The sequence below is a fragment of the Cavia porcellus genome, unplaced genomic scaffold (assembly GCF_034190915.1).
Source record: "Cavia porcellus strain 051 isolate PalLab524CR breed Dunkin Hartley unplaced genomic scaffold, mCavPor4.1 scaffold_5, whole genome shotgun sequence".
In the NCBI taxonomy this organism is placed as follows: domain Eukaryota; kingdom Metazoa; phylum Chordata; class Mammalia; order Rodentia; family Caviidae; genus Cavia; species Cavia porcellus.
In genome coordinates, this window is record NW_026947488.1 from 67,605,579 (window position 1) to 67,632,776 (window position 27,198).

Consider the following 27,198-nt stretch of genomic DNA (forward strand, 5'->3'; position numbering starts at 1 on the left):
TGATATTTTTATTAAACTTAAGGACAGGGCATAATGAAATATAACTGGTGTAGCTATGGTATTTACATGGTGTATATATTTAAGATTATTGCATGACATATTTCCAGTGAGAATTTTAACTGATGGCAGTTTTTTTTATGATGACAGTTTTATAGCCTAGTCATAGTAACATTTGAAACAGCTTGATATATAATGTTAGTTTCCCATGTTATAACATCAGAATCCTTGGACAGATTGAGGTGAGGTAGAAACTAAATATGCATGCCTTATCCCTGCATATGAAGTTTCCCAAAATGAGAGATAAAACAGGTATTTCTATATTGAAACAATTCTTTGGTTAAATTTGGAATAATGGTTTATTTCTCACACATGTTTTTGGTACACATACAAATTTGAGTTAGAGGAATATATTTTTGCTTACATATTCATATGCACTAATATTGTTAAACATTTTTTCTTGTTGCTGAAATCCAGTCTAAAAGTGAAAATTTTTCTGAAATAGTAACTTCTCTCATTATGTTGGAATCTTTTTTTTTAAAATCGGTACCAGGGATCAAACTTAATGACCACGAGCTTGCAAGGCAGGTGCTTATGCTGCTGAGCTAAATCCACAGCCCCTATGTTGGAATTTTCATCAGACAAAAAGCAGCATTTATTAAAACAGCTATTGGAATAGAGTGTGCCTGCTTTAACAGTGTCGTTTAATGTATGTCTGTGAGCCAGATCTGTGAGTGTATCTGTCTCTCTGTTTGCCTATATCTATGTTATATCTATCTGTTTATAGTTGAATGAATGAAAATCATTTGTGTCAGAAAAGATGTATCTACTTTTGGATTTACTAATTGGAAATTAAACTTTCTTTGTGTGATTGTTTTATAAATCTTGAATAATTCTTCTTCTTTCTTCTTCTTCCTTTTTAAATCGGTACCAGGGAAAGAACTCACAACCACCTGCTTACAAGGCAGGTGCTTATGCCACTGAGCTAAATCCCCAGCCCCTGATCTTGAATTCTTTATGTTAAAATATATTCAGTAAAAATAAAAGGCAAGCATGGTGCTGTTCTTGAAGAGAACCATACAAACCAACCTTATCACTTAAGAGTGTAACTTTACATGTGTAAAATGTTTATAACATGGAACCTAGGAATTCCTAAAACAAAAATCGTGAAGAGATGGTTATTTGTTAGTGAATGGTGGCACTTGGAAAAGTGTGTACAGATGAAAGAATAAACAAAAAAGTAGAAAATAATTTTAGTTCTTTTTTTTTTCCCCCTTTTTCTTTTTTCTTTTTACCGGGGATCGAACTCATGACTGCCTGCTTGCAAGGCAGGTGCTTATGCCGCTGAGCTAAACCCCCAGCCCCATAATTTTAGTTCTTAATAGCTTGATTTTTATGTAAAGGAGCTCAGTATACCTATGCAGTTGCACATAGAAGTAGTATAGGAGCCACTAAATAATGGCAGTTGCCCATCTTCATTCAGCATCAGGCTTATCTCAAAGGTAACACTTTGTATAAATTATATAAAGTTTACATAAATTTGTATAAAATTTAGAAAGTAAGTAATTGAAAGTGTCTGTTCCAGAGATGTAAAATTAAATCTGTATCCCCTAAATGAAATGCTCAAAATATGCTCATTTTTTTAGACATGGACCTCTGATTCAGAGGTAAAGACTAACTGAAACAGTAACTGACTACATATATATATATATATATATATATATATATATAATATATTATATATATGTAAAAAATATTATATAACAGTTTTGACCACTCATACTATTTCCTCCCTCATTGAGAGTGTGGCAGTGAACCCTTTTTATCTGTAGGAACCTGTAGTATCTATCCCTTGCTGACTGAAGAATGGGTAAATAATGCTTACTTAAGTACCTAAACTAGGTATGATTCATTTTAATTTTCCTCATGTAAAGTAACCATTGAGTGGGTGGTAGCTTTTAACATATATTTATGAACATAAACCCTTTAATTTGCTGATGATCAGTAATTAGTTCTTGTGCAGGAGAAAAGAGATATGAAAGGATTCTGTGCCTGCCAAGTCTTCATAGAGAATTTTTCTGGGAGATTTAATTTGTCGTTGAATCAGTGGTTCCATCTTGACATTACAGCATGGGAGCAGAGGAAGAGCGCAAAAGGCACAATTACACCTTTCTGCCTGTTCTCAGTGTATTTTATTTCCTGTCACCTTTGTGAGATCTGCATTATAAGAAAGGATCCTTTGATGATAGAGTTCCTGCATAAGCTATTTGTACCTTTGGGCTAAGGATAAGCTGCTGTTTTATTAACTTAATATATTTGATGGAAATTTTTTGAGTTAGCTATTTGAGAAGAGATTTTTGAAGAGAGATTAAAGAGGAGGGTTGGGGCGAGTTGGAAGAGAAAATGCAGTGTATTGGGTATTGCTGAGTTTTATGTTGACATGTGGCACCTAATGGAAAGAGGTATGCACCATGAAGAAAGAATACTTTTCAGAAAGGAGAAAGTAAAGCAGGCATGGTAAACATCACTCTAAAATCATTTCACATATTGTCATTAGGCTTATCACTTCCGTACTTCATCCAGGAAAGCTTTTTAAGTCACCAAAGTTGTAGAATGTACTAATTGAGAGACACTGCCTTAGGAAGTGGCTCATAGTTATTTTAACAAAAAGCAAAACAGACTGTTAAGTACTGGAATCTTTCTGGATAGATAATTTATAACACAATTTAATACTTTTTTTTTTGAGACAAGATCTTGCTATACAGTCTAAGCTGCCTTGAACTTACTGTGTAGCCCTACCCCAGAGTGACTCCTCTGTCTCTGAATTATACGAATGCACCAGAATGCCCAAATCATTGAGCTGCTTCACTGTTCTATAATATAGTCATTTCTTTGTAGCAATCTCATAAGTGTGTTTTTAAATTTTATTTTGCTATTCTTTTATATGTTGTCAGAATATGAAGTCCTTGTGCTATAGCACTGGAAAAATACTTTATTAATAAATATTAAGAACTGCATCCCTTTTAGTTCATTGTTTTTCCCCCCTGTAATGAAGATGTTTTCTTGTGCTATGAAAGAAGGAATAGTATAGATAATTTAGAAGAAAGAAAAGTATGTTTGTGTACAATAGATCTATCAGAGGGAAGAAGCAAATATTCTATTTAATTTAAATGGTATATAGTATATGTCATTTAGAAGATGGGCTGTTCCAAGCACACAGCAATCTCTAGTTGGTCAATTAAGAGGAAAAAAAAAAAAAAGTCCCAAACCAAACCCGCATACCTTGTATATTACAAGGCTGAAGGATGTTAAAGATTAACATTTGATTTTATAGGTATTGTTACAGCCTAGCAGTAATTCCTTTTACTATAAATATTTTATTGCCAGCTGACTCCATCAAATTTAGTCATACTGAGAAGTTTAAGCTCTAGGATTAGTAGTTTAATAGGTAATGAGAAGTTCAAAAGTTCCCAGTAAGAAGTGATAACTAAGTGATTACTAACTAGTGACTTTTAAAAGCCCAAATGAGCGATCAGGACTAAAAGAATTCAAGCACCATATCAGTGTGAGATCCAGTAGAATTTCTTTGGATGCAACAGTGTTTCCTTTTGGCTGGGGATTTAGCTCAGCGGCATAAGCACCTGCTTGCAAGCAGGCAGTCGTGGGTTCGATCCTCAGTACAGATAAAAAGGAAAAAGACAAAACAAAACAAAACAAAAAAAAAAACAGTGTTTCCTTTTAATAAAGTCTGTTTTAAGCATGACAAAAAAGAAGCATGATGGAAACATTTCAATTAGATTAATGTAATTGCTGTACTCAGTTTGTAGTTTTTTATGTCAGATTCCTCCAACACTTTGTAACTAAGTTTAAGTTTTGTTAGCATGAAATTAAAACTGATCAACATCAGTGTTCCTATTAATGGGGAGATTCACCATAGTATGCCAGAAATTCAAATGAGATGCTAAGTAAAGATGAAATCACATGTTCTTAATACTGTAACATTTCTCCATTGTATTTCTTGGTTTTGGGGGGTTTTCTGTTTTTTGTTTGTTTTAGTTTTTTGAGACAGGGACTTACTGTAGTCCAGGCTGGTCTTGAACTCACAGTGATCTTTTTGCTTTAGCCTTCTGAGTGCTAGGATTACAGGTGTATCCCACCACACCTGGCTCTCCATTGTATTTCTTAAGGGTTTATCACAGGTGGGATATTTCTTTCTTTCTTTCTTTCTTTTTTTTTTTTTTGCTTGCTTGCTTTCTTTTCTTTTCTTTCTTTTTCTTTTTGAGACAGGGTTTAACTGTGCAGTTCGGGCTGGCCTTGAACTCACTTTGTAGCCCACAATGGCCTTGAATTCACAGTGATCTCCTCCTGCCTCAGCCTCCACTCCCACATGTTGAGATGACAGGCATATGCCACCATGTTTGGCTATAGGTGGGATATTTCTTGCCAAATAATTGAATTACTCTGGCATTTTATGCACTATTTCAGTTTTTTAAATTGCAGATTGGCACTCACTGTTTGATTTCATGACTGCTAATGGGTTGTATAGCCTACGGAGTGAAAAACATTGGTCTCGGATGACCTTAGTATGTGAGCAGGAGAATGGTACAGGGCAGTTTTGAGTGGTAGCAAGGTTCAGGTCCTATAGGACTTTGGAGGCCCCAAGTGAAATATGTTGGCTTTTAAATGTGACAGAAAAACATGTAAACTTGATACACTTTGGATTTAAAAAGGTCATTCTGAAGTCAGGGTAAGAAATAATTTGAAGGGCTGGGGTTTTAGCTCAGCAGCATAAGTGCCTGCCTGGCAAGCACAGGCTTGTGATCCCTGGTACCAAAAACTAAAAAAAAAGATTTGAAGAGGTAGACCTAAGTAAAAAAAAAAAAAAAAAAATTATAAGGCCTGTGAATCAAGACTTTTTTTATATTTTACTTTTCAAATGGTTAAAACTGTTTAATTAAAAGCGGAATACTATTTCATAACATTAAAATTCTATAAAATTAAAACATCGGTGTCAGTTAGCAAGGTTTTATTGAAACATCCATACTTGTCTACATATGAATTGTACATAGCTACTTTTGGGCTAAAGGGGTTAAGTTGAATAGTTGTTCCAGCCCAAAAGCCTAGTATATTTACTATCCGGCCTGTTTTTCAAGTTCAGTTTGTACAGATGTGACTGGACCTTTTATTTATTTGTTGTCTTTTTTGAGACAGGGTCTTATTATGCAGTTTGGTTGGCCTTGAACTCACTTTGTAGCCCAGGCTGATCTTGAACTCACAGTGATCCTCCTGCTTCAGCTTCCTGAGTGCTGGCTAAATTCCTCCGTTTCTGTGTCTTTTTTTGGGGGAAGGGTACCAGAAATCAAACTCAGGGCCTCATGCTTGCCAGAGGGCACTGTGGCACTGAGCTATATCCCCGGCCTGGCTGGACCTTTTAAAGGGAGCATGAATACACAAGGGGGTAAATGGAGTTCAGTAGGATCAGGGCAGTGAAAAATTACAAAAACTGGGAAGTGGGTATTGGTTTATGTTAAACCAATCTTGGTTTGCTAACTGACACTTCATCAAAGTTAGACTTCTACCCTCTCAATGAGGCTGGGAAACAGGGCCCCTGTACTCAGGGTTTGGCTGAAACAGTCAATTCTTTTGGTGGCCATCAGTTTTCTCAGGCAGGCACTGCAAGATCAGCTTAGTGAGGCATCCTTGAGTTGTTGGTTACTATGTTTTGTACAAGTCTGTAGGCTAACAGCGAGGGCTAGTGAGAGGAGAGCCTGGAGGAGACCCTATAGAGTTTGATCAAGTGGGGAATTTTTTTTTAGCAGTCATACAAGCTGAGAGTTTACTTCATTGTTTAGGAGAGACAGTGGTGACTTGGCTGAGAGGTAGCAGTATATATGAGAACAAGTAGATGCATATGGGGAATATGTTGCAGAGGGAACAGAGATGACTTCTTGAATTGGCATACTGCCTGTGGAATTGAAAGTTTCTTTTTCATTCACCAAAAAACCAATCCATGTAGCCAAAAAAGTAAACAGATTGTGTTGTATTTCTTCTCTGCATATATATGTTGGGTTTTTTTTTTTTTTTTGGTATCAGAAATTGAACTCAGGATCTTGCACTTGCCAGGCAGGTGCTTATGCTGCTGAGCTATATCCTGGCTTATCCCTATCCCCACCCCTCACTCCCAAAACACAGCCTTGCTGTTATCTTCTGAATGCTGGAGTTAGAGGCATGCACTGCCACACCTGGATTATATGTTATATTTGTAAAGACAAAAGATATGTGTAACTCTAAAAGCAACTTTAGTATTAAATGAAAATATAAAGTTTATCAGTCTGGCATATACCAACATTTTGAAGTGTAACTTTTTCTGTATAACCAGCTTCTTACTATTTCAATTTTCTTGACTTTTTATATATATACTCATCCTAAAAGTTTAGACAACCCTAGTCTTTTAAAATACAATACATTGTGCTAAATGACTTGTAAATACGAACTTTGGGAATGAAGCAGTATTTGGAGAGATAATGGCTGAAAATATTACTGAATTAATGAAGGACAGAAGTCCTTAGAAAGTCTAATGAGCCCCAAGCAGGATAACTGAGAAATTAACCCTCACCCAGATACAACATAACAAAGAAATATAGCTGAGTTTTTATAGGTACAATTCTCTCACTACTAAGGTACTAAAATAGATTTGTCTGAAATAAGGTTTTAAATGTTATTTCTGGTAATTATGATACATTTTAATGGTCTATTTGGCTACTACTGTCCAGGTACCATTTTGTGAAGCATTTGCTAAGTTTTGCCATTAATGTCTAAATATTAATTAGTTGTGCTGTAGAGAAAGTATTTCTTTTTTGTGACTAGTTCTCTTTTTGAGGGAATTAAGGAAATAAATTGAAATGAAAATGACTATTCAACTTTCAGAATGTGTAGGGACTGTAAGGTTATAGATTAAAAATAATAAATTTATATTTTAACAAAAATTGATATCTTATTCTTTCATTCGAATTTTAGTATTTTCTCATTCTGTGTCATGAAATCAGTAATTTATTTTTCCTCTGGTTTTCACTGATTTTTCTTTTCCTGTTTCTTATTCATAGTCTTCTAAGAAATGACTATAATTTTAAGACACTATTAGATTTATTCATTTTATGTTTAAAAAGTAAAATGAAACAAACATCTCCCTTGCTTTCCTTCTCTTTTCTTTTAATTTATTCCCCCTTCTGTACCGTCTCACTAGACAATTTAATGTGATCTTGGTGAAAATAATTATTCTGATTTTCCCACATAAGATAACTCTTTTGTGGGCTATAATCAGGCAGAAGATAATCTGCCTGCTCCTCCAAAGTCAAGCATTAATTCTAGTCTGCCTTAGGGTTTTGCGATCTAAATGTTCCCTGGTCATTTACTTTAAACAGCTTCATTAGTGAGAGAGAGAAAGAGAGAGAGTGTGTGTGTGTACATTAGGAAGATGGTGCGGAGAGAATTTCCAGGAAACTTTCCCTCCTACTGTACATACCCACCAGCATATTCATATTTCCACTGCTTCTCAAAAGTATGCTTTCTCTTTTAGAAAAGTATGCTTTCTCCTTTATAATAGCCTTTATTTGTAGTTTTAGCATTATATAAAAATAAATGTGTGTGTATATTTGAGGTATAAAACTCCTTTTACGTTCTTATTTTTCTAGGTTCCAGTTTGCATCTGGGAGCATTCTTATATTCACATATCATCTATGTGTTTTTCTCCTTATAATCCATTTAGGAATTTTAGACTAATAACTTTTATTTCATATTGCATAATAAAATTTTTCTGCTTGCTTTTTACATATATTTGCTGCCAATGCATATATTATTTTATCAAGTTACAAGTTCTTATTCAGGAAATGTTTGTATTTTCTATGTACATTTCCATGCACAAAAGTAAGTTTAGCTGTTTTTAGTTTTAAATCAACTAGCTAAATTTTTCTTTATAGTCACTTTTAATATGTCTTGAATGTTAAATTATGTTTGTATATTGTTATTTAGGTGACTATTATATGGTTAAAAAGATTTTGGAGGAAAACAGTTCAGGTGACTTGAACATAAATTGCGTAGATGTGCTTGGGAGAAATGCCATTACCATAACTATTGAAAACGAAAACTTGGATATACTTCAGCTTCTTTTGGACTACGGTTGTCAGGTACAAGGCTAGAAAATTTTATCTAGTAGCATCTAAGAAATGTTAGATATGTCATGTTTTCATCTTTTCTTTCAGCTTACTTTCTTTTTATTTTCTTCCTTTCTCTTTCCTTCACTTATTTGGGCCACTAAGAAACTTAAAATACAAACCATTTTAGTGTGATGTTTTGATTTACCTTTTCCTTTCATCATCTTTCTCTACATCTGGTAGAAGTAGTTCCTTTATTTTATTACCTATATTGTCACTATTTATATTATATACCTAAAAATGGTACAGGTGTTTTGGAAGTGTCTGGGGACAAATTTTTTTCATGTTATTTACGGGCATACAAACAAAATGCTCCTGACCTACAAATAATTTTCAGTTTGACTTTGGTTTTCTGGTAAGATTTATTACATTTTTCTTTTCATTTGGAATTTAATATTTATGTCTAAAGATGAGTGGGTTTTTTTTTTTTTGTATGGGGGATGAAACTCATAGTCTCACACTTGCCAGGCCAGGCACTTAGGCCGCTGAACTAAACCCTTGGCCCAAGTGGGTTTTTTTAAACTGGAAAAGATGAGTCTTTGTGTTTTGTTTTATATCAGTTCAGATAGAAAAGCGGATATGCATATATATCTCCAAAGAATTCAGTCTAAAGATTTGGAAGGACATTTAATAATAATACTATTTTCCTCTCCTTTTTTGGTTGGATTTATGTTAGGACTTAGCAATGAATTCTAGCTTTTCTTTTCTTTCTTTCTTTCTTTTTTTTTTTTTGAGATAAGGTCTCAGTATGTGTTCAGACTGGCCTTGAACTCACTATTTAGCCTAGGCTGGGCTTGAACTCACAGCAATCTTTTTTGCCTCAGCCTCCTGAGCACTGGGATTATAGATATGTGCCACCACGCCCAACTTCTTTTTGTCTTACTGGGCACATTTTTTGAGTGATACCAAGAAGCACTCATCGGAGGCTTTCTGAATATAAGTAGGTAGTTCTGCGTACATCTCTATTATATAGCACTATGTCAAATATATATTTTTAGAATAAGAAAAGAAGTTGTTAAACTAAACAAGATCAGCTATCCAGACAAAACTGAGAACCATAAAGTAAGTGAAACATACCTCTGAGCAACCAGGATAGCTGTGTTGAAGTTTCCAAATTAAGTTTAGTTGTAGAACTACTTTGAGAACCCACCTTCAAAGTTTGTTTTTTGTTTTTCATTTTAGATTCCATTTTAACAAACTTAATTTCTTAATCCAGACACAATTAGAAGGGCAGTGGAAGGGGCAATAGAGCTGCAGCACAACAAAATGAGACAGAATATCTTGGAGACTATTTAGTAAAGAGGTCAACAGCATTTCCTATCTGATAATCTCGGAAGGAGTTATGAATTACAATGGTAATCAAAATTTATAATAATGGGTTAGAATCAGTAAGTGAAAGTTAAATTGTATTCATTTCCTATTAGTTTAGAAGAAGAATATATAGTACTCTGAAAGTAGATTTCCATCAAATGGCCCACATTTTAATGTTAAACACTTAAACGCATAAGCTTCAGTTATTTAGAAAAAAGTTTATAAAGAAATTCAGTCCCTAATGATTCTGGATAGAAGAATTATTATGGTATTATAACTGTGTTTTTATATATATGGTTATGTGTATATAATCTGCAGCATTCATGATTTTTTTCACATTCTTGATTGCATTTGAACATCACTGTCAACCTATGTAGATGTTCTTTTGTAGATCAGGAAACTGAGGCTCATAGACTTTAATGATTTGCCCAATGTTTTAAAATTTGTAAAGGCAAAGCTATGATTTTTATTTTGTGACTGCAAATCCCATACTCTTTCCAGTTCAATGTATCCTGTTCAGGCTACCTGTGTTTTATTCTATTAGTCAATATCCAGGGACTTTAGTTGAGTATAAGATTGTGGAAATGATTAGGGAAGATACGAGTTCTTTACTAAAGGATTTTAAATGATTTAGAAAATTAAAGTGCAATGAGTGATAAATCAGTTGAATAATAAAAAATATATTTGGTAAGTTCTGGGTAGTAATAATGCTTGACCCTTGTATATTGCTTTACAGTTTTAAAGTACTTTCTTGTATTTTATCTTGTGTTACATCAGTGTTTTTCAATCGAACTATTTTGTCCTCACCAACAGACATTTGACGATGTCTGGAGACATTTCTGATTTTACAGTTTGGAGGCATGTTACTACTGGTATCTATTGGGTAGAGGCCAGGGATGCTGCCCAACTCCCTATAACATATAGGATTATCACAATTTAAAAAAATATCTGGCCTGAAATGTCAGTAGTACCACTACTGAGAAACTCTATTTTATACTTAAACTCCCATTGTTCAATATGAATATTTTAGAAATATAGAGAAGATTAAGATAAATAATAGAAGATTAAGAGGGTTGGATCTATTGGGAAAGGTTTCATTAGAAGAGTGTCAGCTGAGGTTAGCGTTGAAATATTGCTGACACTTATATAGTACTATAGTGTGTCAACAATTCTAAATATATTCACTTAAACTCACAACAGCATGAAGGATATAGACAAAAACAGGTGCAGTGTGTGTTTATATGTGTGTGTGGGGGCTTGAGACAGACTGCTATGTAGTTCAGGCTGACATTGAACTATGTAGCCTAAGTTGGCCAAGAACTCTCAGCCATCCACCTGCCTCAGTCTCCCAAGTGCTAAGAATGTAGGCATGCACCACCATGTCTAGTGTACTGTATATTCTTGAGATACTAATTGATAGGCTTTTTTGGTATTTGTGCTTTTTAAGTTTTTTTAAAGTTCTAGTTTATTAGCATATATGTGCAATGCATAATGCTTATGTTCCTTGTGGGAAGCTGTTATACGGCATATCCTGATTCCTTTTCTTCATCCTTTATCCCTTTCCTTCTTTCCCTCTCCCACCATCTTTTGATCTCCTTCCCCTTTGAGAATTCTATCTTCCTACTTCCTATTATCTATCTTTATTTTGTTCTTTATTTTTAGTCTTGATAGCTTTTTGAACAAAGTATTTGGGCTGGAGAGTAAATGGAAATTAAAAGGAAAAATAAAAACTGATGAAAATGGCCTTGAATGCTAGGCTGAAGAATTTGGGTTTCATATAATAGTGAGGTATCATTAAATAAGTTTTGAGAAAAGATGTGATATGTGTCACCTATTTAGAAAGATAAATCTAGCAGCTGAATGTAGTATAGATTAGAAAAGTAGGGAAGACTATCGCCCATATGAGCAGTTTTCATAGTAATCCACATATGAAGATGTTAAGGCCTGAACTCACATCATGGCTATAAGATAAAAAGGCAGATATGGGAGATACTATAAAGGAAGAAATGACAGGTTTTAGTGAAATTTTAAATTTGGAAGGGAGAATTGAGAAGGATTCTAAGATGATCTGGAAATTTTAAATATAGGTGACTGAGAGGAGGATGAAAGAAAACCAAATTCATAAGAGAAATCAGGTTTGAAGCAAAGATAAATGATTTCTGGTTTTCGCCCTGTTGATTTGGAGGCTATCAGGCAGCTCCCAAGTGAAGATTGCATCTCTAGGGATTGCATCTCAGGCTAAAGAGATGCAGTACCCAGGTGTGGTGAAACACACCCCTGTAATCTCAGCTACTCAGGAAGTGGAAGCAGAATGATCCAAGTTTGAGACCCTATTGCCCAGTCTGGGTAATTTAGTGAGACCCTATCACAAAAAATAAGGAAGGCTATGAATGTAGCTCAGTGGTAGAGTGCTTGCCTAGTATGCGTAAGATCCTGGGTTCAACCCTTGCACTGCAAAAGTGAATAACTAGGTATATAAGGAGAGAGATACAGTGGACAGTCAGGCATGAGGAGAGCCCACTGATGTCATGCAGGTAGGTGAAATTGGAGTAGAGCAAAAGACTGGTAAACAGATTCATTCCTAGAGTGCCTACATTTAATGAAGGGCATTAGAAGAAAAGTGTGTCATTAAAAGAGCACAGATGAATGGTAGAAGATGCCAAGGACAGTTAAGATAATGTGGAATTGTGAAAGACAAAGAAAGAAGTTTAATATATTACTTAGAAATCTTGAAAAATAAGGAGATAATAAAAGCCATTAGATTTTGAAAGTATTACATCAATAGAATTAGAGAAAATGATGCACATTAATTTGAGAAGTTTGACACAGTGAAAGCAAGAGGAAATTGGATTGGTAAAACAAAGATAGGATGAATTAAATTACAGAATGAGGAAGGATTTAAAATTGAACTGGGAGCTGAAACTAGTATTTCTGTCAAACTCCTATAAAACACTGGGGGGCCTTAAATAGAGTACTAAGGTGGAAAATTACGTCTGGAAGGGAAATAACTAGTTTTTTACCCTAATTTAAGAGGAAAGAGTATGGGAATTGTTGAAAGACGAATTGAGATAAGAAGGAAAATAGTGATTTCAAATATACATAATAAATGTTATGTATTGAAAATATTTGATGGTCAAATATCTGGGAAATTGGGGAAAAAAACTAGTGATGATATTTTGTATACCTGTATATATTTTAAAAATATTTTTGTCCAACAGAACTGCTATTTATTTATTGAATACTGTATTATTTATATAGAATAAGTCAGTGGTAACTTCTTATCTACATGGCATTTTTATATAAATTTTTTATAGCTGAAGCTTATCCTTTTAAGCATTGAAAGGGTTAATGTAGGTCTTTAATCTGTAGTAAGTAATGTATCTGAATATAATTTAACTTCACCATGACAAGTTGGACTCATTGAAAATGTAATGGTTTTATTTTATTTCATATGGTCTGAAACTATTACCATGTTTGTCCTTACATTAAATGTCTTCAGATTGCTGCCTATCAATAGTAAATTTACTATACTGATATTTGTATTTTTTCAGTGGTGAGTTTTTAGCAATTTTTTTCTTCCTTCCCCTCTCCCCTTTGTTGGTTTTTGTCTAGCTGTTTCCTTGTTTAGTAAAGATCTATCTCAAGACTAGTTGGGAAACACAGAATTCTGTCATTTATAGACAACTCTCAGTGTGCATAGGCCTGTTTCTTTTGTGAAATGAAGCCCATGAAGTTAGTTTGTGACAGCTCTTTTTTTTTTTTTTTTTTTGTAATTAGTATTTTTTTACATTGGAGCTGGATCCTTGGCTATGTTTCAATGGTCAAAGTTGCTGTTTGAGAGCAGTGTCATTGCTGTAATTTTATGGATTTATAAATGAAATATTGAGTAGTGATGGATGCAGAGTTTGTTTGCTTCAACTGACTGAATATGCTGAAACTGAAGAAAATGTTTTTAAAAATGGAAGAATAATTCTAGAACTTGAAGGCAAGGGCTATAACCCATTGAATCCTAAAATTTTTAAGGGATGTAATAATAGATTTTCCTGTTGGAAAATGTAGATAATTCCTAAGGAGTCCAATCATTTAGTGGGGTTTTTAGTCCTACTTTTTTTTGTTGTTGTTGTTGTTGTTGTTGTCTTTTTTGAGATGGGGTTTCGCTTTGAAAGGCTGGCCTTTAGCTCACTTTGTAGCCCAGGCTGGTCTTGAACTCAAAACGATCCTCCCACCTCAGCTTTCCGAGAGCTGGGATTACAGGCGTGAGCCACCACATCCGGCTAGTCCTACTTCTTGATATCTAGGTAAAGTGGATAAAAGCTTTATTCTTTGCAACTACAAAGAATATTAAAAAAATCAACTAGTTTCATTCCTGAGAGCATGAACGTTGGTTGATTTAAAAAGTACAAATTGATGTAATCAGGGTGGTTTTTTTTAGGTTAGTCATTATTTTCATGTTGTATTTCTGCTTTTATGGTCTTCCTTAAAAAACAACAAAAACACAAAGGAATGTTGCCAGCAGGACAATAACCTTTGTTATAGAGTTGGAAAGTCCCCATTTCTTCTGCGTCTACTTACTTTTCCCTCTTGTCAAAAGTGGATCTTTACAGAGAGCTAGCTATAGGTTGGGAGTAGAATTAAACAGTGACTTCTCCTTCCTTCTTCCATGAACTTTAGTAACTTAATTCTTTGTTATCTATACTTGATAAGATTGGTTGTGTGTGTTCTAAATATGAGAACATAGGGTTCTCTGTGTATTTTCCATTCTCCTTTGTTCTCATTATTGCCTTGATGGTGAGCATTTTTATTAGTCTAAGTATAATCTTTTACCTGTAATAATAGTTCCTGGCAATTACTTTTAGAGATTTGGAAATTTAAAGAGTTTTTTGGTCCACTGTTCAAGAATAAAGGACATAAAAAGAAAACTCAGCTTTAAATACTCTACTGTATTGCGCAGTAAATTATTCAATTAGTAATCCCTCCTTTCAAGCATTCATTATTTACAGTTTATGCACTGAAATCAGGACAGAAATGTATATATTTACACACAAGTGCTATTAAGGCAAGCACATTTACTACTTATACAAATCTAAATTTTTGAAAATTCATTATTACTGTATATTATACAGTTAAAAATTTTAAGTAACTTTATGAATTAGTAAGAATAGTTTATCTTTTTATCATCCATTTTCATTTTTAACTTTTTTTTTTTTTTAAAGTCCGCAGATGCACTTTTGGTGGCAATCGACTCTGAAGTAGTGGGAGCTGTTGATATACTACTTAATCATCGACCAAAACGATCATCAAGACCAACCATAGTAGTTAGTACTCTTAAATATTTACTAATTTGGATTTTAAACCAAAGTAGCTCTCCTACCCCGTTGCCATTTTTTCTTCCTCCAAATTTATTTATTTATTTTTAAAATAGATTTTTTTTGTTGTTGTTTTATGAAGTATAACTTTAAGTAGACTTTTGGTAGAATAAATGAGTGGTATTGCTTCCAGAAAACTTTTCTAAAATCAGTTGATATTTCTCTAAATTTATCAGTGTGGACTAGTGTTTTTAGTATGTAATGTTGAAAGCATTGTAAGTTTCCAGATAGATTAAAAAATTAAATGTAAATAATGAAACCATAAAACTGAAAAAAAAGTAGATGAATGTTTGATTGTTTGAGAGTGGAAGGAATTTTTAAAGCATAAAAATAGAGGACAAAAATCACAGAGGCCCATATGACTAACATAGAAATTTCTTCAGTTCAAACAGGAAAATTTTAAAAATGACAGGTAACTGGCAAAAGATATTTGCAATAAATATCTCAAATTAATAGTATTAATAATTCAAATTATCTGCAAATAATTCAGATACAGATAATTCAAATTATTTGAGATATTTGCAACAAATAATAAACTGGTGGAAAACACAAATCATATTAGAAAAGGACATGAGAAAATCTGAGAAAATATAAAATAATGTACTAAACCTACTAATAATCAAGAATGAGATATTAATTTTTACTCATCAAATTAGCAAAAATTTTTTTTAATTGAAGAGTCTCAGTATGTTGCCAAGACTGGTCTTGAACTTGTGGGCTTAAGCAGTTCCCTTCCTCAGCCTACTACTGCGTAGCTGAGACTATAGATATGTGCTTCCCTACCCAGCTCAGCAATTTTTTTTTTAAACAGTAATCATTGATGACAAGGGAGTAGTATAGGCTTATGCTATACTAATGGTGGGGCAAGATGTGTTATAAACGAGAGGTTTAAATTCCTTAACATAATGCTTTCTTTTCTTGAAATCTATGAAGGAAAAAAAAAAAAAGAAATCTGTGAAGGAATTGGCTTTAAAAGGTAGTCAAAACTGTTGGTTATAGTCTTATTTGTAGCAGTGGGGGAAAAAGTAACTCATCTGATGCAATGTAAATATTCTAAAAATGATAAATTTCCTAAAAGATAGAAAATATGAATAATTATTTATACATACAACATAATATTATGCAGTCATAGAATAGTATTTTTAAAACAATTTTTAGGAAAATTGACAAATAAATATTATGTGAAAGAAAATGAGAATAGTGAATTATATGTATAATTTGGTTTAAAGTTAAAAATATCTATATAAAAGAGATTGTATACAAGTACAGCAAAATGTTACCTTATGGTAGTTATCTCTTATTTGTTGACCAAATTGAAGAGATTCCTCTGCTTTTTAAATTTTTCTTTATTGCTTTTATAATTAGGAAGGTAGTCACTAATAAATAAATACTAACTAAAAAAATGAGATACTTCTTGTTCATTGAATTTTTTAAAATATAAAACATTATTTGTGAACATACAGTGAAACAAGCAGTTTTATCTGGTTGGAGTGTAAACAGTAGAAAGATACCATTTTAAAAAACATTTATACATTGGTAGCAGACTTTCTGCCATGATCTGATAACTATGAAAAGTTCTGCTAAGCTTCATACTTTTATCATAGTTAACTGAAAGACTTTACTCATTTAGCTTTAAAAAACTTGTCACTTGTTGGGTGAGTGGTGCAGCCCTGTGGTAGAACACTTGCCCAACATGTACAAGGCCTTGGTTTGATGTGCAGCATCACAAAATAACAATAAAGATGTGATTTTCTTTAAAGGATAGTACCACCCAGTTTAAGTAGTGATAAGAAACCAACAAGAGCAAAGAAAAATAGGGCTAAGCATATATCCCCTATCCAGAGGACTATAAATTTTAGTCAGTTTTCTGCTATTTAACTTGCAGTTACTGTTATATTTTGGTATACCTTCTATCTAGTCTGCAACCCATTTCATTTTGTGGCAGGAAGGGCAAAATACAGTGTACTAGATGTTGGAACTACTAATTGGTACTTCTAGTCATTAAAAAACACTCTCTACTTTGTCTTTAGGAAATAAAGATTATTCAGCCTTTATTTGAATATGTCCAGTGACAGTAACATTACTTGTAAAGGTATTATTACTTCTATGCAGATAATATTAAATATTTTATATGCTTTCTTTTATCATTTCAATGAATTAATTCTTTTTTCTTGACTTATCAGAATTATCTTTTGTGCAGTTGACTTTCAAATGCATGTTTTCTTGGTAATATTATGTCATGAACCATGAAATTATGAACTTCAATGTTTTTCATATAATTAAATATGGGGAAACATGAAGACTCCTTTTCTATTAAAGTTTTTCTCTTGGGATTAAATATAATTTTCTATATGACCAATAATGCAACAAAAGGAAGAAGGTCTAATTTTAGGATTTTCTGCAATTGTTAAATAAATTCATTAATTCAAATTCTCCAGTAAATAAACAAAAAGTATATAAACAAATTTCATAAAAGGAGAAGAACAGATCAACAAATATTAAAACTTATCAGTAACCAAATGAAAGTAAATTAAAATTCTGTAATATTTTCACTCATAGATTAGGAGTGATCATACCCAGTGCTGGTGAGTAAGGCATCTTATGTTATTAGATATATAAATTATTAAAAGGCTTTTGACATTATATATCAAGAGCTTCAAAACTGTTCATGGTGGTAGACCTATAATAATTTCTTAATGATCTGTGTTAATGAGATAATCCTAAATTTGCAAAATACTGTTTTCATAAAGAAGTTTGCTATGGTATTTTTTAAATAGCAAAATATCTTAAACACAGAGCCTATTCTCTTTCTTAAACTAAATGCAAAATTCTACGCATGAATTTTCCTCCTTGAAGATTCTGGGTTACAACTTTTATAAGGTTATTAAAAGAGTCCTTGAACTTTGGAATATTAAAAGCCATTGTTTTTAACCACTGATACTTACTATACCATTTATGCAAGAGATGACCTTAAAAGGGTATTTAATAGAAGAAGGACTAGAAGGATATATTGTACTGTAAAATGTTATTTGGTAGAAGGAATATAGGTATTTTTATCCTTCTTTCTGCTTTTCTGTATTTTTCAGATATTTTATAATGAGTGTACACTACTTTTACAATGTTAATAAAATTTACCAAAATGTGAACTTGATGAGCTTACACTGGAATCAAACAGCTCTCAGGGAAACATCTGCGAAAAAGTGAGAAGTATTGGAAAGAATATGCAATAATCATAAAATAGTTAACCTTTTTATTTAACCCTAATTCTTTAGCTATTAACATTTTTTTCCTCATTTCATGTCATCACCAGGCCAATGGGCCCGTGTAGTAGAAAGAGCTCAGGCTCCTGATTAATACAAATTTGGATTAATCATAATGATAGTAATACAAATCTTCTCTGTTGTATGGCTTGGGCACATTAACTTCTCTGAGCCTCAGTTTGTTTGTGAGGATTAAGTATGCTCAGTTTTGCAGGCTACTAGGGGGATTAAGTGAGATTGTAAATGTAAAATGTTAAATAGTTTCAGGACTCATTATTAATAGTTACGATTGTTAGTATTTTTCTATATTTATAATAGGAACTAATATAGGTAATGTTTGGGAATGTGTAGAAAATTATACAACATGAAAAGTGCATCCTATTTGCATAACTTTTTAAAGGTGCTTCATTGCTTTAATGTGACAGTTGCCATAGACGTGGAATTTTTAGTTTGTTTGTCTCATTCATTTGTAGTTTGCCAAATTTTTAACATTTCCACTTTCCATTATGCTCTTTTTCTGAAATTCTTGATCTTATCCTTGCATGTTTCTCTAATCTTATAAAACTAAACACTTTTTCCTAAGTTATTTCTCTAAATATTCACACTTCTTATTTGGTAGAGAAACAGAACTCTAGTTACATGAATGTTATCTATTGAGATTTTATCTGTTATAATTATACTGCATTAAAGATCTGAGGTTTTAAAAAATTCATTCCAAATTAAATGGTTTACATATTGCTTGAAAAAATCTTAAATGCTTTTTGCCTTCCTGTATTTTTTTCAGTTCATTCTTAAATATATTTTATTGAAATCACAAATAATAATTTTTGGACATTCATATAAATATTTTTCAGAAACTAATGGAACGAATTCAAAATCCTGAATATTCAACAACTATGGATGTTGCACCTGTTATTTTAGCAGCTCATCGTAACAACTATGAAATTCTTACAATGCTCTTAAAACAGGATGTGTCTCTACCCAAGCCTCATGCAGTAGGCTGTGAATGCACATTGTGTTCTGCAAAAAACAAAAAGGACAGCCTCCGACATTCCAGGTTAGAAAATTACAATTTTTGATAAATAGATTTGTGATATAGTAAGTATATGTCAGTGTTGTGGGTTTTTAAAATTGATATTCTAGGCCGGGGATTTAGCTCAGCGGCATAAGCACCTGCCTTGCAAGCGTGTGTTCGTGAATTTGATCCCTGATACCAAAAAATAAAATAAAATAAAATAGATATTCTTTATATGCAGCTTTTAAGAAATGTGATAATGGAGGTGACTTAGGAAAGCCAGATTGCTAGCTCCTTTGCTTATTGAATTTTTCAGAAATGTTTGTCAATGCTAAGTAATTAGGAAATGAATGAGGTTCATCTCATACTCTTGATGGATGGATGTGCTATTTCTTTTCAGAGGCACACAGTTTATGAGTCCAAGAAAACTTCCAAGTAGTGGAAGGAATAGAGGTTTTATTTTCTATCATATTTATAAAAAAATTAAAACAATATTCTGGTCTATAGTCAGGCATGTTATCCATCACACACACCATTGGCCTACTAAACTATTTTACTTAAATATTTGACCCATTAGGTCTTCTTTCCACTCATAGACAATAATTAAGTCTTTATTTTCCACTACTCATTATTTCTTTCTGTTTCCCTAGTTGAAAATGTTAAGAACAGTGGAAATGATTGATCAAAAAAGTACACTGTCATGTACAAGTTAAGTAAAGTCATAAACATGTATAAGATGTATGGCTCTAGAATAGATTTGAGAATCTTAATTTTGGGCATATGCCTTTGGTATGGTTTAAATAGGTTTTTCTCTGCTTCATGTTGAAATTTGACTCCCTTTGTGAGATTGTTGAGAGGTGGGCCTTTGGAAAGTAATTGGGTCCTGAAACACTTTGTAAAAATAAATGAATGTCTTTCTCAAGAGATGGTTAGTTCTTTTGAGTTTGGATTTGTTCTCATGGTAATGATATAGACTGCTGCTCCCTTCTGCTGCTCACACAGGTATGCTTTCTTCAGCATGTGCATTCTTCCATGAAACCCTCACTGCAAACAGAGCAGACACAGACACCATGCCCTTGTACTTCCCAGAACCATGAACCAAAATAAGTCTCCCTCTCTTTTTTTTTTTTTTATAAATTGTCCATTCTGAGTATTCTAATAAAGCAACGAAAAATGACATTAGCTTCTACATTACAGTAATATTGTTACGGTGTACTCAAGAAAGTTACCCATGGGACACTAAGATTTCAGAAACAAGTGAGGTTTATTTCAGAACTGCAGTGATCAGTCAGTTTTGGCCACTGAAACTGCTGGCTACTGACTGGCTGGCTTTGATTCCTTTGTTCCCTTCTGATATATTAGGGAATATGATATATTCCCTTGTATGAGTCAGGGAATTTCCATGGTTTCACCTTTTTGCAGCACTATCATCGCTTTGGAATGTTGCAAGAACTACTTACACAGCTGGTTAATTGACACACAGAATGTGGACACCAGGCAATTTGGTGCCTTGAGATAAACCCATTTGTTTCCCTTTCCATAGTTTTTATAACCAATTAAAGGAAAAGAGGAGGCTTTTGGAAATTTGGCCAAAATTCACTTGCTGTTTAAGGTCTAACTGCTAATTAAGCATCAAAACTATAATCTATAGGCCATAACATAAGTGAATTTTCAATTCACTTATGAATTGGGGTTGGGGAGGTTCAAAAGAAAAAAATACAAAGAAAAGAAAGCAAATAGCAGGAGTTACAAATGCCCTCACAGTACTTGGGCTCATGAACACTTTTGTTTGCAAACAGATAGAAGACTGGCAAATTTTTATTTTTGGTTGGAACTCTGCATTGGGTGATGAACACAACCTGGATATTTTTCCCATAGGAACATGAATGAGCCATCTTTTCCACAATTGTGGAATGAATTAAGTTTGTGAACCAAGGTGCCACTGTACACATAGTTAAAAATAATAAATTATAGTAATTAAGCATGCCACTTATATATATGCAAATAATACATATAATTAGTGATATTATATCAAGGGTAACATCTACTTTGGAAAATAGACCTAAAAGTCCCCAGCAGCCTGTTGAAAACATTTTTTGGATAGTATATAAAATAAAATTTAAACCTCCAAACCATGTTCTCCTTCTTTTTCTTTTTCACATACCCCAAATGTATTGACAGTCACAAATCCATATATTGGAAAGCTTTCTAGGTACCAATTTAATGTTTATTTGAGGAAATATAACTAGAAATGTTTTATATTTTTAGGTCTATTTTGCAAAGAGATTTATGTTCTCTTTGATAAGATCTGATTGATAGTAATGGCTATATTTACTTTTTAGTTTTAAAATGCCTAGTTCATACAATGACAAAGGAAATTATCTTTAAGGATTTTTCCATTTGTAAGATCTTTCATTAAATGTAAACATTTTCCAAATTATATGCGTCTTTAAATCCATTAATAGTTGAAGCAGCTGGGGGTGAGAAATTGAGGTTGGAGAAAACACTTAATCTAGCTTGTGTCTAGGAAACAGTATTCCTGCAAGCTTTTAAAGAAATTATGGCTTGAGATAGATCTTTAAGAATGAATAAGAATTAAAAAGTGAAATATTATAGGCAGAAATTACAGCATGTCATTGTGGTTTATTTGGCACCTGGAAATGATTAGTAATATTAGTAGAAGAGTTTGAGGAAGTTTATTACTGATTTTCAAGAAAACAAGTATAATGAATGGTAAAGAGCTCTTACTAATGTAATTTCCAGAAATTGCTCAGTAGAAATGCAAGAGAAGACTAACAGAATGAGCAGGAAGGGAGATAGGATGATTACTGTGAAATTGAAGCCAATGTTCTAACAGAAAATGAGACAATCTGTATTTATATAAAATGTTATTTTTCAAATTTTAGAGATGATGTGGCTCCAGGTCATAATAATATCTAGGGAAAATATTTCCAGATATAGTAGGAAAGGATAGTAGACTATTTGAGTTTAGGAGACGTTTTCAGTAATATAATTGCTGTGATTTAGTTTTAGTCTCCATATTTGAAGTATTTTGAATTTGCAAATAATTTTAAAAGAAGATGTGAAATCTTTATTATCTAATAAAAAAAGGCAAACTTTAAAAACTTGAATACATAGGCATTAGGATAGCAAAGTAATTAGTTAGTTAATTTAATTTTTATAGGCTTTATTGAACCTCACAGGTTTTTTTAAATAATTTTTTTGAGTGCACAGTGCATACTTAGGTTTATTCATATTATTACCCATTTTACCCAGAAAGCAAGTGAATTTGCAAATTTTGGCTAGGTCTCTACTAAAGTAGAGGGTAGGGTGTTGACATGATGAACTCTGAAGCTAGAGTGGTCTTGGACTATGGATTCTTCTGGCATAGTAGCAAGAAAATGGGTTGAAAGAAAGACTACTTGATGCTACAGTCCTTGGAGTAACATGATGATCAAGAAATGGCAAGTGATAATGATGAGGGAGTATTGGAATAACTGGATGATTTGGACCTCCAAAAAAGTGATTTGGAGTTCTCTAAAAATAATTCATTAACCAGGCATGGTGGTGCATGACTGAAATCCTAGGACTCGGGAGGCTGAGGCCGGAGGATCGTTGCAAGTTCAAGACCAGCCTGGGCTACAAAGTGAGCTCAAGGCCAGCCTGAACTGCATAATGAGACTGTCTCAAAAAGACCAAAAAAAAAAAAAAAAAAGGATGAATTCTGTTAATATTTAGATATTGTGGGGCCAGGAATTTAGCTCAGTGGCTCAAGTGCTTGCCTGGTAAGTGCAAGGCCATGAGTTTGATCCCTGGTATCAAAAAAAAAAAAAAAAAAAAAAGATTTAGGTATTCCAAAATGGTACTTTCCTATTATCATGGAAACTTGTTTGTTCTTATAAAACCTTAAGTTGATTATATATCCATGTTGGATCATATACTCATACTTGGATTACACAAAATTTAATATTCTTCAAAGACAAAGTAATCTTCACATGTCATATTCTTGAGAACTTTGCATCCAGTGTTTTTTAAAAGTACTTAAATTCTTAAATTATTGTAAGATTTTGTAACATTGAACAGAAATCTTTTGATCAATCTAAATTCTCTTCTTTCTAGAGCCGATGGCTATTACAATTTGTCATTCTCTCTCTGGTTTCTGTGGCTAATATTCCAAGTGGTCAGAAATGTGATTCTTAACTGTAATGTTAGACTGAAAGCCAGAGTCTTACCACTGACTGCCATTACGTGTTAGAAATTCACTCTCCTAGTTTCTGCCCATACAGGTTCCATTCAAATTTCCTGTCTTAAGTTACTCATCTTTTTTTTTTTTAATTTTTATTTTGAAAGTATACAATAGAACAAGTCAGAATAAAGCCAACTAAGATTGTACAGTGAAATTGGTAAAGAACTTCATAGCAGGTTACCAGGATAACAGTAATAGGTATCACAGTATATTTTATTATCTTTATAATAGTTATTCTTTCAATCCCGTATATCAAAATGAGATGAAATATAGAACACTATAGAACTTATCAAAACAGAATATTGAATAGAGCAGTACCATTAATCAGAAAGAGCAAAACAGTAATAAAAATATTTGCCTTCAAAGAAATGGTAGAAGGAAGTCCCCCTTATTTGCTATGGTCAACCTCCCAGGAGATGCTCAGATTTCTGGTTCCCACTTGCTAATGGGCTGGGAGGTGGAGGAGAAGGAGGATAGGGGAAGTGGGGATATTTGACTCTAGGCCATGTAGCAGTAGGTTCACTATTGCTAAGCAGGGAGGCAGAATGGTCATTTGTTTTCACAGCATCCTTAGTTCCAACATGGCGTGGATTTCAGGAGACACTGCTAGTTCTCCCCCTGGAAGGGCTGCAGTGGGCCACACTACCGCCGCTTACCAGGGAGGGGAGGTGCTGGCTGGGCTTCCCAGAGTCCTAAGTTCCAACATGGCGTGGATCTCAGGAGACACTGCTAGTTCTCCCCCTGGAAGGGCTGCATTGGGCCACACTACTGCCGCTTACCAAGGAGGGAAGGTGCTGGCTTGGCTTTCCAGAGTCCTAAGTTCCAACATGGCGTGGATCTCAGGAGACACTGCTAGTTCTCCCCCTCAAGTTACTCATCTTGAACAATGTTTATTGAACTATACTCCACCAAACTCAGAGTGTCATTGATTCTGTAAATAACTATTTCCTGGAACATACTTGTACCTATTCATTTGGCATTGTCTATTGCTGTTATCATAGTATACAAGAATTGAGTAGGTGCTGTATAAACAGTATGGCCTTCAAAGCCTAAATTATTGATTATCTGACCCCTTACAGAATGTCATGAACTGCATGGGAGTGGAGTCTTGAGTGGGGAAACAGTAGGTTAAGGAGAAACAAGACACATGAAAGGAAAACTGGGAGCAGATGGGGACCTGACCTCTCTGATGGATAACCACAACATGGTTGTTGGGACAACCCAATGTGGTCTGCAGTTTTATTTATACACAGTAAAAAGGGAAGAGGCACACAGTGGGGCCAAAAGTGCAAGATCTCAGTGTTTTGCTGTGAACACTGAAAGTGAAACATTCTCAGAGTTAACCATGCTATATAGTTAACAGGGCGGAACACCAAGGCCGAACACCAAGTGGACTGACCTTCTTCTAGTCCCAACCACTTGTTCACACCTCTGGCATTTCATGTTCTCAGGGCTGGCCTTGCTGTCTCCAAATGTGTTCTTTTTTTTAAAATTTTATTTAAGGAGAAAAAAGAAAAAAACAGAAAAAGGGTACAAGTTATATAGAATTTCAGAAAAAGTAAACAGTAGGAAATCACTAGTTAATTACATATTGTCATCTTAGAAATAGTTGTTGAAGTTACAATATTAAAGCATATAGAGGGGACTTTCAAACAGTGAGATTGCAAACAGTTTTGTTCAATGATCCAACAAAACTCAGTAATATGGTTATCTATCTTATACACTTAAATATATATGCAGTTATATCTTTTAGAGAACTTTCTTTTCCTTTCTTTTGTACAATGACAATTACACATTTTGGGTTTTATTATTCCCACAGTTCTTACTACTTTTTTTTTTGAAGAAAGTAAAACCAAATGTGACATACCAGGACAGAGTCAGTCAAATCAAAAGGATGGACATAATACATAATTGTAAAAACGAAATACAAGGTGATCAACAATGGTTACCATAATGCCTCTTGTTATCTTAAAAAGAATTGCCTATATCATCAGTTATAATAAAATTGTACAAAACAGTAAAGAATAAGACCAATAAAAACCAAAACATTGGAGGCATTAGAGGACTTCAAAAGAAGATAATAGTCAACCAGAATGGGTGTCACAATGAATCTTATTGTCTTCATAGTTGTTGCCTATACTTTCAAACTTGGTACTATCAAGCATAACAGAATAGAGGAATATCATTCAAAACAAGATGGTGAGAGCAATACAGAGTTTCAAATCAAGTTAATAGGAAATCAAAGTGGGTTACTATAATATATCCTGCTATTTTTTATTTATTTTTCCCTTAATTAAAAGGATAAAAATGAAAAAGTAGATAATAAAAAGGAGATTGAGATAAAAAAGAGGGCATAACAACAAAACAGCACAGGTCAGAACATAGCCATTTAGGCAAAATAGTGTTTCACCACAAGATAATCTCGACATAATAGTAGTTACCATAGTGTCTCTTCCCTTAAAATCTTTGGGTATAACTTCGTATACTGCAGCATCAAACATATCAAGACAATGTAATATCGTTCAAGAGAATGACAGTATTACAGGGTATTTAGAATCAACTAACAGAAAATGAACAATGGTTTCTGTATAATCTCCTTGTCTATAAAAGTTTTTGTTTGTATTATCACATATAATAAAATCCAATAAGATACAACATATTAAAACCGATGGAGACAGAAGAACAAAAGCTTGATGGGACTTCAAAACAAGAGGACATTAAATCAGCACTACCTATTATGATGTCTTGTTTTCTCCAAAATGGCTGTTCCTACCATCCAACCTTCTCTGCCTCATTTCTGTTGAGCTCTTTTTCTGTCATTAGTTGTCAGTTTGTCCTCTTCATTTCGCTTTCTGCTCCATTCATTGTGGCCTCTCTGCCACTGTTTCTGGAATCTTGGTATTTTTCATTTTTAGAATATCCTGCAGTAATCTCTGTAGAGTTGAGTTGGTGGTTGCAAATTCCCTAGTTCCTCTTTATCCTGGAAGGACCTTGTTTTTCCATCATTTTCTAGGACAGTTGTGCAGGCTATATGAATCTTGGCTGGAGGTTATTATCTTTCAAAGCTTGAATTATTTCCCCCCACACTCTTTGTGATTTGATGGTTTGTGCCGAGAAGTCTGCTGTAATTCTGATGGGTGTTCCCTTGTAAGTGATCTGTTTCTTGTCTTTGATGGCTTTTAATATTCTGTTCTTATATTGGATTTCTGGAATTTTGATTATTATATGCCTGGGTGTAGCTCTGTTTGGGTTGTAGGTGGCTGGGGTCCTGTATGCCTCATACATCTGAGTATCTTTACCTTGTGCTAAATTAGGGAAATTCTCCTGGATTATTTCTGTGAATAGCTTTTGTAGTTCATTTGTTTGAGTCCCTACTTCTTCTTTTATGTTCTTAATTCTTAAGTTATAGATCCTCTTATCATCTTCTAGTCTTTGTATTATTGCTGTTTGTTTTCTTGTTATTTTTAAGAAGTTTTTCATTTCATGCTCCCACCTTACAAATCTGTCCTCCAGTTCTGATAATCTGTCCTTAGTTTCTTTCAAGCTGTTATGCCAGCTTTCAATAGAGTTTTTAGTTTCCTGGTAATCTCTTTGAACCTGCTTCATGTATTCTATGTTTTCTCTGTTTTCTTCATCAAACAATTCTCCTCTTTTTTTCTGTTCTTCCATCCCACCGTCTGTTTTTTCTTGGGCGGTGCTTAGCATTTCTCTAACTATTCTACTTATTTCTTGCTTTATTTCATTAAGTACTTCATTTTTGAACTCATCTATGAGGCTCCAGAGATACTGCTTT

General features: G+C 33.6%; 1 protein-coding gene across 4 annotated transcripts in view; it reads left to right on the forward strand.

Moving 5' to 3' along the window:
* Positions 1–27,198, forward strand: part of Trpc1 (transient receptor potential cation channel subfamily C member 1) — a 93,743-nt gene that overhangs the window by 1,977 nt on the left and 64,568 nt on the right. Inside the window, exons 2-4 of one of the 4 annotated variants that reach the window (XM_005006721.4) lie at positions 8,026–8,180; positions 14,732–14,833; positions 18,999–19,201. In XM_005006721.4, the coding sequence (XP_005006778.1) occupies positions 8,026–8,180; positions 14,732–14,833; positions 18,999–19,201 (460 nt within the window). The remainder of the gene's footprint in view (positions 1–8,025; positions 8,181–14,731; positions 14,834–18,998; positions 19,202–27,198) is intronic. The other 3 variants (XM_003476758.5, XM_063249123.1, XM_023560160.2) reach the window with 3 other exon arrangements.